Raw genomic sequence first — 12,523 nt, forward strand, 5'->3', positions numbered from 1 at the left:
CACCCACTAGAGGCCTCCGAAACGGGCAGGGCGGTTCTGGCCTGCCTTGGGGACCCGTCTGTCACAAACTTCTGCAAGCTCTAAGCGGATCTCTCACCTGGAGACCATCCCAGCTCTTTGTCGGCCCATAAATTTGGTTGAACCCTCATGTCCCTTCACTTCCAAGCCCTTCAACATCTAAGAATAAAGACATTTCCTGCACACCACACATCTGAAATTCCATCTCAGAAATTCATCTTCATTGTCATCTAGTGCCCCATCCACGTTCACGTTTCCCCAATTCATCCCGAAATATCTTTGAGAGCCTTTTTAAAACATCAGAATCCAGCCCTGGCTAGTTGTTCAGTGGTTAGAGCGTCGGGCCCAGGACTGAAGTGTCTCAGGTTCGATTCCAGTCAAGGGCATATATCTTGGTTGCAGGCTCGATCCCTGGCCCCAATCCAGCCTGCCAGTGTCACTCAGTGGTTGAGAGTCAACCCAAGCACCGAGAGGCACGCTTGATTCCCAGTCAGGGCACATGCCTGGGTTTCCCTGGGTCCCAGGGCTCGATCCCCAGCAGGGGGCCTGCAGGAGGCAACTTATTGATGTATCGATGTTTCTTTCCCTATCCCTTCCTCTCTCTCTAAAATCAATTAGAAAAAAAATATTTAAACAATCAGAATTCTGTCCTAGCTGGTTTGGCTCAGTGGATAGAGCAAGGCCTGTGGACTGAGGGGTCCCGGGTTCCATTCCAGTCAAGGGCACGTGCCTTGGCTGTGGGCTCGAACCCCAGTGTGGGGCAAGCAGAAGGCAGCCGATCAATGATTATCTCTCATCATTGATGTTTCATCTCTCTCTACCTCTCCCTTCTTCAGAAATCAATAAAAAATATATTTTAAAAAATCAGAATCCGCCCTAACCGGTTTGGCTCGGTGGATAGAGCATCGGCCTGTGGACTGAAGGGTCCCTGGGTTCGATTCCGGTCAAAGACATGTGCCTGGGTTGCGGGCTCATCCCCAGTAGGGGGTGTGCAGGAGGCAGCTGATCGATGTTTCGCACTCATTGATGTTTCTAACTCTCTATCCCTCTCCCTTCCTCTCTGTAAAAAATCAAAATCCTACCAAGTTTCATGCTTTTAGTTGCAAAGGGTGTTAGTCTGGAGCAATTCGCTTCTACAGGTACTTATTTTTATAACATAGACTGAAGAGCCTGGGCCAGCTGTTCCCGGGAACATCCTGTCTTCAGGGTTGATTCCACTTTTCCTTGAGGGCTCATTTGACTTCTTACGCCCTGCACTGCCCTTTATACTGGAAGTTGGGTCTGAAGAACAAATTGGGTTGCGATGGAACATAGTTGGTAAGGACCCATCCTCAGTACTGCCAGCTACTCCCCTCGGCGTTACATCAAGAGGCAGGGAAAGCCGCCAACTGTGACCACTGGGGTAAACTGAGGCGGAGTTCTAACTACTGCAGAGAGCATGGCGATACAGAACTGTCCGTTTCTCTGCCTTTCGGTGCATTGGGCTGGCCGAGCCATTCTCATGACCAGGGCAAGAAACGATTCCTCTGGAGGCCACATCTTTAGGTATCTCTCTCTCTCTCTCTCTCTCTCTCTCTCTCCCTCTCTCTCTCTTTTCTTTTTCATCTCTTACCACAGGTGTGGGAGCAGAGAGGGAGAGAGACTCAGAGTGGGAGCAGTGTGGTGAGGTGACCCCGAAGGTGAAGGATGCTTGTGGAAACCGTCCCGGCGGAGAGGGAGCCCGAGCAGCTCAGTGCAGTAAAACTGGAGGAGGAGGAGGCTGCCGGCCAGGAGGACCCCAGGCGGCCAGAGATCAGGCTCAGGCCCGAAGTGGCTCACCAGCTCTTCAGATGCTTCCAGTATCAGGAGGACATGGGGCCCAGGGCCTCGCTGAGCCGGCTCCGGGAGCTGTGCGGCCACTGGCTGCGGCCAGCCCTGCACACCAAGAAGCAGATCCTGGAGCTGCTGGTGCTGGAGCAGTTCCTGAGCGTGCTGCCCCCGCACATCCTGGCCCGGCTCAAGGGCCAGCAGCTCAGGGACGGCGAGGAGGTGGTGCTGCTGCTGGAGGGTGTCCAGAGGGAGTCCATTGACGTGGGGCCACTGGTAAGAGGCTGGCAGCTCGGTGGGCTGGACAGCTGGTGGGAAAGAGGGACTTCATGGCCCCATTAGAAATCACTGGGCCCTCCCCTTTCCTCCCTGTGCCCATTCCTTAACCTCCTAATTTCTTCCCATCTGCCTCTCCTCTTTCCTTGGTTTCGTGTCTTAGGAGCCAGCAGGACGTGGGTTACCACCCTGTCTGTTGCCTGACATGGATTTGTTTTGAACAGGACTTTAGTTTTAATGCGGGCAAGAACTGTCCCCGTGCAGACATCACCGTGGAAGAGCGCGGGGACCCTTCCCAGGTCTCTATCCACAGCCCCAAAAAGGAAGTGCCCCCAGAAAAGCCTCCAGCCCTGGAACCAGCACCGGAACTCCTGCCCCCCCAGCCAGGGCCCTCCCAGCCTGCTGAGCAGGGGGCCTGGAGACTTCCCCCAAATTCAAAGCAGCCGCTGAGCCCAGGTCCCAAGAGGACATTCCAGGCCCTGCAGGATAGTGGTGAGGAGCTGGTGCCCAAGGAAGGGGGGAGCTGGGAGGCCAGGTGGGGAGGGAAGTGGGCAGCCCCTAATTGGTGGGAGTGGGTGAGAGCCAAGAAGTCTCAGAGACTGAACAACAGGTGCCTGTCCTCCGCCTGCTGCTGGGTAAGGCTGGCCTCTCACAGCGCTTTCTCCCCCGAGGCTGTCAGCCCCCCAGGGCCCCGAGCTGTGGTCTGAGGAGAACTCCCGTGATCAGGAGCTGGCAGCTGTTCTGGTGAGTTGGACTGGGCCCCTCACTCCAGGATGCTCTTCTGTCCCAGATGTTCGTTGCCTCTGCAGTTTTAGCAACTCCTTGTCTTCCCGAATTTAAGCCTAGTAAACTCTTCCATCCCCTCAGGCCCCAGGGCCGTGTTCCTTACTCACTGCGGGTTCTGCCCCTCCTTTTGTTACAGGAGTCCTTGACCTTTGAAGATGTCCCCGTGAAGAAGGCATGGCCTGTGTACCCTCAGGGTAAGAGCCCCTTCCAGGGCTTACAAACCCTGAAGCCCCTTTCTTTTCATTGGGATGTGATTCCTGAAGCTCCAGACCCCCTACCTGATACTTGAACCGTTTTGGCTAAACATGGGCTATTTTTTTAAAAAAATATATTTTATTGATTTTTTACAGAGAGGAAGGGAGAGAGAGAGTTAGAAACATCGATGAGAGAGAAACATCGACCAGCTGCCTCCTGCACATCTCCCACCGGGGATGTGCCCGCAACCCGGGGATGTGCCCGCAACCCAGGTACATGCCCCTGACCGGAACCGAACCTGGGACCTTTCAGTCCGCAGGACGAAGCTCTATCCACTGAGCCAAACCGGTTCCGGCTAAACATGGGCTATTTTGATGGAGATCATATATATGGTGGAGCAAACGTAGGCTTACAGTCCTGCCAGGGAGGCCCAGTGGTTGAACCAGGAGGTTCCTGGTTCGATTCCCAGTCAGGGCACACGCCCGGGTTGCAGGCTCCATCCCCAGTTTGGGGCGTGCAGGAGGCTGCCAGCCAATCAATGATTCCTTCTGTTCCCAGGCAATGAGGTTCTGGCGCCTCCTGGGAGCCCCTTGGCATAGGCCTGATCAGTCCTGGTTTTGCTCCTTTTACAGGATTTACAAACAGAATCCCAGACGAGGAGTTCCAAGAAGATCCCAAAGGGGTTGCCTGGTCTGCTGCTATCGCAACAGAGTCTCCAGACAGTCCAGGGGCGGCAGGAGGAGCCCAGGAGCAGCCGCTCGGGCAGGGCCCCGCGGTGAGCAGCTCCCGTGGAGGAGAGTCCTCAGGCAGCAAGAGTGACGTGCTTGCTGAGGGCCAAGCGGCCTCCGGCGCCCCCAAGTCGGAGCCAGAGACCAAGTTCATCTGCACAGAATGTGGGGTGAGCTTCCCGAAGCTGGCCCGCCTGGAAGGGCACCTGCTGCGCTCTCACCCGGGCCGGCGGTCCTTCCAGTGCCTGTGCTGCGGGAAGACCTTCGGCCGCAACTCCATCCTCAAGCTGCACATGCGCACGCACACGGATGAGCGGCCGCACGCCTGCCATCTGTGCAGCCACCGCTTCCGCCAGAGCTCCCACCTCAACAAGCACCTGCAGACACACTCGGAGCCCGCCTTCCTGTGCGCCGAATGCGGCCAGGGCTTCCAGAGCCGGACCAGCCTCCTGCAGCACCTGCTGGCGCACGCCCAGGACCAAAAGGGCCCCTGCGCCCCGGACACCAAGACCAAAGTGGCAGAGCTGACCGTCGTCCTGTGCTCGCACTGCGGCCAGACCTTCAAGCGCCGCTCCAGCCTCAAGCGTCACCTGCGGATTCACGCCAAAGACAAGAGCCACCAGGGCCCCGAGGGCGCAGACAGCGCGCGCCCCGCCCCGGAGCGCAGGCCCTACGTGTGCAGCGAGTGCGGCAAGGCCTTCCGGCGCAGCGAGCACCTGGCGGCCCACCTGCGCGTGCACACGGGCGAGCGGCCCTTCTCCTGCCAGGTGTGCGGCCGCAGGTTCAGCCAGAGCACCCAGCTGGTCTGCCACCAGCGCGTGCACACCGGCGAGAAGCCCTACGGCTGCCCGCAGTGTGGCAAGCGCTTTGTGCGCCGAGCGAGCCTGGCCCGCCACCTGCTCACCCACGGCGGCCAGAGGCCCTACCGCTGTGCCCAGTGTGGCAAGACCTTCGGCCAGACGCAGGACCTGGCCCGCCACCGGCGCAGCCACACGGGCGAGAAGCCCTGCCGCTGCAGCGAGTGCGGCGAGGGCTTCAGCCAGAGCGCCCACCTGGCGCGCCACCAGCGCATCCACACCGGGGAGAAGCCCCACGCCTGCGACACCTGCGGCCACCGCTTCCGCAACAGCTCCAACTTGGCCCGCCACCGCCGCAGCCACACGGGGGAGCGGCCCTACGCCTGCAAGACGTGCGGCCGGAGCTTCCGGCGCAATGCCCACCTGCAGCGGCACCTGGCCACCCATGCGGGCACCGGGGACCTGGCATCCGGGCAGGCCGAGCCCCCGCAAGAGTGCCTGGAGTGCGGCAAGAGCTTCAGCCGCAGCTGCAACCTGCTGCGTCACATGCTGGTGCACACAGGGGCCAGGCCCTACTCCTGCACACAGTGTGGCCGCAGCTTTAGCCGCAACTCCCACCTGGTTCGCCACCTGAGAACCCACTCCCGGGAGACCCTGTACTAGCAGGCTTCCCCTGCAGGCCTCTCCCTGGCCTCCTGGCAGCCCGGGCCTGCAGGGGAGCTCCTGGCCTCACCCACCCTGGCCCGGCCCACACCACCTCCCTCTGGCGCAGGTGAACCCTGCCCTTAGCTCTTCCCTTCCCCGGAAGCATCTCTTCCTGGCCTCGGCATCTATTTGAAAATGCCCAAAGTAGAAGAGCCTTTAAAAACAATCATTTTGTACTTAAACATTAATTTTACAAAAGGTGGCATAAAGGTGAACTAAATGTACAACTTAAATTGTTCATATAAATTGTCTCAAAATATATTACACCTAAGAGGTTTATAAGATTTATATGCAATTTGGGAGGAATCACCCGGAAGCAGCTGCTTTTTCAATAAACGTGGCTGGTTTCACACCTCTTTTGGTCAGTCCACCACAGCCGTGAGGTGAGAGTGATCTGGACTTTCTTGTATACATTGAACCATTCCCAGTGACTTATTTTTTCTGCTTGTAGAGCAACTTAGGCAGAAAGACAAATGCCTGATTGAAATTTTTGAAGAACTGTTTGTGGATGGCATCTCCCATTTAATTCTGACCCTCCTGCTGCTTTAAGGTCAAGCATATCTTGGTTCCTCTCCTCTGCTGTCAACCGGTGTGCCTCTGCCCACAGGGTCACAGGGCTGGGACTTGAACCCCACAGCAGGCACGGCATTGCCCCCAGCATCTGTACTGCCCCATGGCCACCACAGAGGCCTGCCCTACAACAGCCTTCTCTTTCTTTTTTTCTTAATCCTCACCTGAGGATTTTTTTTAAAAAATTTTTTTATTTTTAGAGAGAGGGGAAAACAGAAATATCGATGTGAGGAAACACATCGATTGGTTGCCTCCTGCACATGCCCCGACCAGGGCCCAGGCCAGGGAGGAGCTTCAAGCATGGTACGTGCCCTTGACCAGAATCAAAGCCAGGATCCTTCAGTCTACAGGCCGAAGCTCTACCCACTGAGCCAAACCGGTGAGGGCTCCTCTTTCTTTTTTTTACATTTACCCTAAACACATCCATCACCCTCCTGACTCACACTGGTGGCTTTCTCCCTCCCCCCCCCCATCCCAGAAAGGCCCGGAGTGGGGTGTGTGAGAGGAGGTGGCTCTGTCACAGCCAGCCGTGGGCAGGGCCAAGGAACCTCACTCCCCCTGGGCTTTCTCCTTTGGAGTGGACCCTATCTGTGCTGTCCAATACAGTATCCTCTAGCCATAGGAGGCTCTTTAAATTAATTAAGATTGAGTAAAATTTAAAGTCCCAGTTTCTGGATAATTATGGGAAACTGTTTTGGAATGTTCATAACTAATTTGAATGGGAAATGCTAGGAGGTGAAACATAACCTGCCTGCAGCTAAGTCAGGTTATCAGCTGGGGACCCCTGACTACTTACAATCCTCTAAACCAGTGGTTCTCAACCTTCCTAATACCGCGACCCTTTAATACAGTTCCTCATGTTGTGGTGACCCCGATATCATTGTTACAAATTGAACGTAATTAAAGCATAGTGATTAATCACAAAAACAATATGTAATTATATATGTGTTTTCCGATGGTCTTAGGCGACCCCTGTGAAAGGGTCGTTCGACCCCCAAAGGGGTCGCGACCCACAGGTTGAGAACCGCTGCTCTAAACCCAAAGCTGGATTGTCAGTGTGTCCCCACCTTCTTTTTCCCACCCATCAGGCATCCTTGGCCTGTCTCCCCCTCCCACGGGCAGTTTTTTTTACTTGAATTTTTTAGAGAGGGGAAGGAAGAGAGAGAAAAACATGGATATGAGAGAGAACCATTGGTTGGTTGCCTTCCACCCGCACCCTGACTAGGGATTGAACCCACAACCCAGGTATGTGCCTTTTTTTTTTTAAATATATTTTATTGCTTTTTACAGAGAGGAAGGGAGAGAGATAGAGAGTCAGAAACATCAATGAGAGAGAAACATCGATCAGCTGCCTCCTGCACATCTCCTACTGGGGATGTGCCTGCAACCCAGGTACATGCCCTTGACCGGAATCGAACCTGGGACCCTTCAGTCCGCAGGCCGACACTCTATCCACTGAGCCAAACCGGTTTCGGCCCAGGTATGTGCCTTGACCAGGTGTGTGTGGCTGTTAGATCTGATGGAATAATTGAATGGAGACCCTCCCCTGGGAGCTAGCCTTTAGGCCACTTCACAACAGACATTCCCTTTTGCTTAGCACTTGCTGAGACCACATTCCACTTGCTAAGACCATTATCTTTCCCCTCAGGACCCGCCCAGAGAATTCTCCGCCCAGAAAATGCCCGCCTAGAGTCCTTTAGAATCGCTGACTCCCAGTCCCTGGGTGCAGGTGCCATTTTGGAGCTCAGCCCATCTGGTTTTCCAGTGACCTAATAAATTCATAATTTACCCCTTTGGGCCTCGTGCATTCCTCCTTTGGTGACCCTAACAGTGACAATGTTCCAGCCAACCCCAGCCAGGACTTTGTTTATTTGAGAGAGACAAAGGGAGAGAGAAACATGGATTTGTTGTTCCACTTATTTAGGCATTCATTGGTTTATTCTTGTATGTGCCCTGACGGGATTGAACCTGCAACCTTGACATACTGGGCTGACACTCTAACCAACTGAACTATCCAGCTGGGCTGGACAGTTTTTGTTTCTTTTCTTTTTTAAATATATTTTTATTAATTTCAGACAGATAGAGAGATAGAAACATCAATGAGAGAGAATCATTGATCGGCTGCCTCCTGCACACCCTCTACTGAGGATCCAGCCCGCAACCCAGGCATGTGCCCTTGACTGGAATCAAACCTGGGATTTTTCAGTCCGAAGGCCAATGCTCTATCCACTGAGCCAAACCGGCTAGGGCTGGACAGTTTTCTTTGTGTGTGTTGGTTGTGCTGTTTTTTAGTTAAGCTGACACTTGTACTTAATGAGTGTTAAAGTTCATCATTCATTAACTGGCTACTAGAACTTAATATCTGTTACAATACTGATAGTTTTCTCTTAATCAGGAATAAAACAAAAAACAGAAGAGAAAAATATTTGGTCAAAAGAGAGACAATTGGATAAATGTCTACATGTGACCAGAAGTGTCTAGGCCAGCGATTTTCAACTGGTGTGCTGCAAGAAGTTTTACAACGTGCAATACCTGACTATGTAGTCATGGGCACTGACCTCTTTCCCTTAGATTGTCAAATAAAAAAGTGACAGCATCCAACACAATAGCCATCCAATGTGAATGAATCAAAATTATACCTATTTTTTGGTCAGATGGGCAAAAAATATATTTTTGGTGTGCCGCAGGATTTTAGTAATGTATGTGTGCCATTGGATAAAGAAGACGGAAAATCGCTGGTCTAAAGAAAAAAATTAGCCGAAACCGGTTTGGCTCAGTGGATAGAGCGTCGGCCTGCGGACTGAAAGGTCACAGGTTCGATTTCGGTCAAGGGCATGTACCTGGGTTGCGGGCACATCCCCAGTAGGAGATGTGCAGGAGGCAGCTGATCGATGTTTCTCTCTCATCGATGTTTCTAACTCTCTATCTCTCTCCCTTCCTCTCTGTAAAAAATCAATAAAATATATAAAAAAAATAAATAAAATAAAAAAAATAAAAAAAATAAAAAAAGTCTTGAAGCTTTAGTTAAAAAAAAAAAAATTAAAGGCAGAGTGCAGAAAGAACTGAGGATGAAAAAAGGAATTAAATTCACTAACTAGATGATAATGCCAGAGAGGAAAGCGAAATGAAGTCGGCTCTGTGTTGATAACAAGGATTGAAAGAAATAATTTCCAAAAAATCATCCAAAATATTAAAATGTCTTTATATTTGCCTTAGATGCTGACTTGAGACTAAACTAACATGGCAAAGAAGATGGCTTTTGTGGGCATCACATTCCTTCTCTTCAAAGTGAAAGCTCTGGGTGAGATTCGGGATGTCAAATGCAAATCTCCCTCTGGTCTTCCTCTACAGCGCCCATGGCAAGCAACAGCTCAGGGGATTTCCTTGATGAGACCAAATTGAGCCTGGTGACCCTTCTCTACACAGCAAGGCAGCCACTGCCCATCAAACCCTTTGTTGCTCAAATTGGAACCAATTTGCTCTTCTCAGTTTGTTTTATCCTTTTTTTTTTCTCTTTCTCTTCTCAGTTTTGATATTACATTGTATGCCTTCCGGGATAGAGTGCTATAGTCATAGAACAGCAGTAGTCAATTAATATAATTTTGAAATTTTTTATTTGGAAATGTCTTACCTTTTAAAAAATATATACTTTTATTGATTCCAGAGAGGAGGGGCGAGGGAGAGAGAAATAGAAACATCAATGATGAGAGAGAATCACTGATTGGCTGCCTCCTTCATGTCCCCTACTAGGGATCGAGCCCACAACTCGGGCATGTGCCCTGACCGGGAATCGAACAGTGACCTCTGGTTCATAGGTTGATGCTCAACCACTGAACTATGCTGGACAGACTAAATCATGTGATTTCTAATAAAATTACAGGAGAGCCTGGCCAATGGTTGGTCCATGCAACAGGAAGTCACCAGTTCAATTCCCTAGGTTGCAGGCTCAATCCCCAGTAGGGGGCTGTAGGAGGCAGCCGACTGATGTTTCTATCTCTCTCTCCCTCTCCCTTTCTCTCTCTGAAATTAATTTAAAAAAACATTAAAATACACAAATTATGAAAAAGAAATACAGGAGTCGAAGACAGCCCACCCCAGCTCCAGAGCACATCAGAACTTCCTGTTGTTGTCTGTGGCTTTTCACCCACAAAAATGCTGGGTCTGAGTTTCTGTGGCCCCTCCAACCCACTTGACACATAACTGCTCTTTAACAAATTTTTGTAGAAAGTTAGAGAACTCATTTACCAGGGCTCACGGGACTAAAGGAGGTGGGTGGGAAAGCTCTGAGTCTAGCAAAGGTCAGCATTTTGGGGGTTGGGAGGAAGGTTGGGGTATAGAGAGCCACCAGATGTCACACAACAAATTCAACTCCTGGAAAACCCCAGGGGGAGAAATTTCAAAAAGGAAGGATTGGTCAACCAGGAGACTGAGAAGAGCTGGGAGAACCCACAGCATTGAAACCTTATTATTTATTGAGCACCTACTGTGTGCCAGGATCTGTGTGGGCTATTGAGGGGAACAAAGACTCTAATAGAGGGAGGGAGGCAGCCTCAGCAGGGTAGGAAGGGCCTCCTGCACAGAGGGAACAGCATAGGCAAAGGCCCTGAGATGGGAGAGGCTTGGCAGGCAGCTAAAGAATGTTGTCCAGGACGGGGATCTGCAGGGACCTATGATGCAGGCAGAGCCTTACAGGCCAGGATTGGGCTTCAATCACATTGAGAACACAGGAGATTTTCAGGCTGGGAATTATTTCATTTTTAACAATGAAAGCATTTAGAGCTTGGCTACTGGACTGAAATAGCTTAAAAGAGGCAAGACTGGGAGGTGAGCCAGGAGGTGACCTCAAGGGATTGCTGGGTACAAAGCTCCTGGTGGCTTTAGCACAGGGGGACAGTTTTTTCTGTTAGAAGAAGTAAGTGGGAGGGCATGAGCAGAGGTCAGTGGAGGTTTGATACAGGGTCACTTGGGAAATTCATGGACAGGGTTTGAAAGAACAAGAATGATGACTGATGCCCAGCTGGTGTAGCTCAGCTGGTGTTGACTCATGAACCAACCTGTTCGATTCCCAGTTAAGGCACATGCCCAGGTTGCAGGCTCCATCCCCAGTAGGGGGCGTGCAGGAGGCAGCTGATGAATGTTTCCTTCTCATTGATGTTTCTATCTCTCCCTTTGTTCCCTTCTCATTGATGTTTCTATCTCTCCCTTCCTCTCTCTCTAAAGAACCCATAAATGTCTAAAAGAGCCCAGCTGGTGTGGCGTGGCTCAGTGGTTGAGCATCGACCTATGAACCAGGAGGTCACGGTTCAATTCCTGGTCAGGGCACATGCCTGGGTTGTGGGCTCGATCCCCAGTAGGGGGTGTGCAGGAGGCAGCTGATCAATAATTCTCTCTCATCGTGGATGTTTCTACCTCTTTCTCCCTCTCCCTTCCTCTCTGAAATCAATAAAAACATATTTTTATTAAAAAAATCCATAGAAACAGAAAGAGAAAAAAAATGAATGGTTCCTGGAACGTGAGGTGAGGATATGGCCATGGGTAAGTGAAGGCTGGTCAGAAACTGCAGTGGGCAGCCCTTGGAGCCGGGGAATTCAGGCCAGAGATGGGCCTTACAGTGTGAAGGCATGTCAGAGGGTCCCCTGGAAGTGAAGGAGGATAGGATGTGACACAAGTGGGGCTCTGCTGAAAGGAACTCTCAGATGGGCTGCCTTCTTCCTTAGGAAGGTAGGGGCCAGGGCCAAAGGTGAGGAAGATCCTTGCCACTTGTGCCCTCCCTGCTGGGGCCGGGTCCCTCGGGATTATCGGGATCACTGAGAACCTACCGGAAGGTCTGGGTCCCGCCATTGCTCCTCTTGCAGGACTGACACCTGGCCCTTACCGGGAGCTCCTCCTAGGAATCAAGATGTCGTTTCTACCAGCCAAAGGGTGTGAAGCTGGCAGAGGAGGGTGCAGGATACTGACCCACTGAAATGCCCCCATCCCTCAGGTCTCCTGGCCCCCCCCCTCCCCACACCCACTGCTGGTGTTTGCTCTTCATCAGGCCCGCTTCCTCCCTTTTCTTCCTGCTTCAGGTCAGCCCCACCCTCATCTCATCTCAGCAGCTGCTGTTTGCTGCTTGTCACCCCTGAATGCAAAGCTGGTCTGTATGCATCTGCCTGGAGCAGGAAGTCAGGGCTGGGGGGTGGGAGGCATTTGGCCTCATAGATGGTGAGCAGTGCTGGCCCCCTCAGGCCTCAGGCCTTGCTCCAGGCTCTCCCCCATGCAGTCCCAGGTGAGGTGGCCAGCCCAGAGATCAGATGGTTTCTCCTCTCTAATCTGCCTTCCTTCCAGGCTCACATAGAAGTGCACTCTGCCTGCTCCCTACCACCACCACTGCCCCCCGTCCCGGGGTCTCTGATCTTGGAAGAAAGATGAAGGAGTTTCAGAGGCCCAGTCCAGCCCCGTGACGAAGGCCCAAAGAGGGTGGTCAGGAAAAGAAAAGGGGCCCAAGTCCCTCAGGCCTGAGCTCCTTGCGTTCAGGAACGGGCAGCTATGGAACACTTACTGTGTGCCAGGCCCTGCGAGAAGCCGTGCACAGGCTGACATCCTCATGTGCTCATTATAGTCCGTGGCCAGTGTGACCAGGGCCCTGTCTACAGATTAGTG

At 52.3% G+C, this 12,523-nt stretch overlaps 1 protein-coding gene and 1 pseudogene across 2 annotated transcripts; one reads left to right on the forward strand and one right to left on the reverse strand.

Annotated features, from left to right (window-relative positions):
* Positions 1-1,704: 1,704 nt before the first annotated feature.
* ZSCAN10 (zinc finger and SCAN domain containing 10) lies at positions 1,705-5,269 on the forward strand. 2 transcript variants are annotated; one of them, XM_070411583.1, is made up of 5 exons: positions 1,705-2,100; positions 2,325-2,592; positions 2,780-2,844; positions 3,023-3,080; positions 3,714-5,269. In XM_070411583.1, exons 1-5 carry the CDS (start codon positions 1,705-1,707, stop codon positions 5,267-5,269), a joined length of 2,343 nt encoding a protein of 780 aa, XP_070267684.1. The 2 variants fall into 2 exon arrangements, with proteins under 2 accessions (XP_070267684.1, XP_070267685.1); XM_070411584.1 differs by lacking the exon at positions 2,325-2,592 and having other exon boundaries at positions 1,848-1,965.
* A 348-nt stretch (positions 5,270-5,617) lies between these two features.
* Positions 5,618-5,960, reverse strand: LOC139009492 (pterin-4-alpha-carbinolamine dehydratase 2 pseudogene; annotated as a pseudogene).
* Between the last annotated feature and the right edge of the window lie 6,563 nt (positions 5,961-12,523).

The sequence above is a fragment of the Myotis yumanensis genome, unplaced genomic scaffold, assembly GCF_028538775.1.
Source record: "Myotis yumanensis isolate MYYU_CA2020_CCGP unplaced genomic scaffold, mMyoYum1.0.hap1 SCAF_4, whole genome shotgun sequence".
Lineage (NCBI taxonomy): Eukaryota > Metazoa > Chordata > Mammalia > Chiroptera > Vespertilionidae > Myotis > Myotis yumanensis.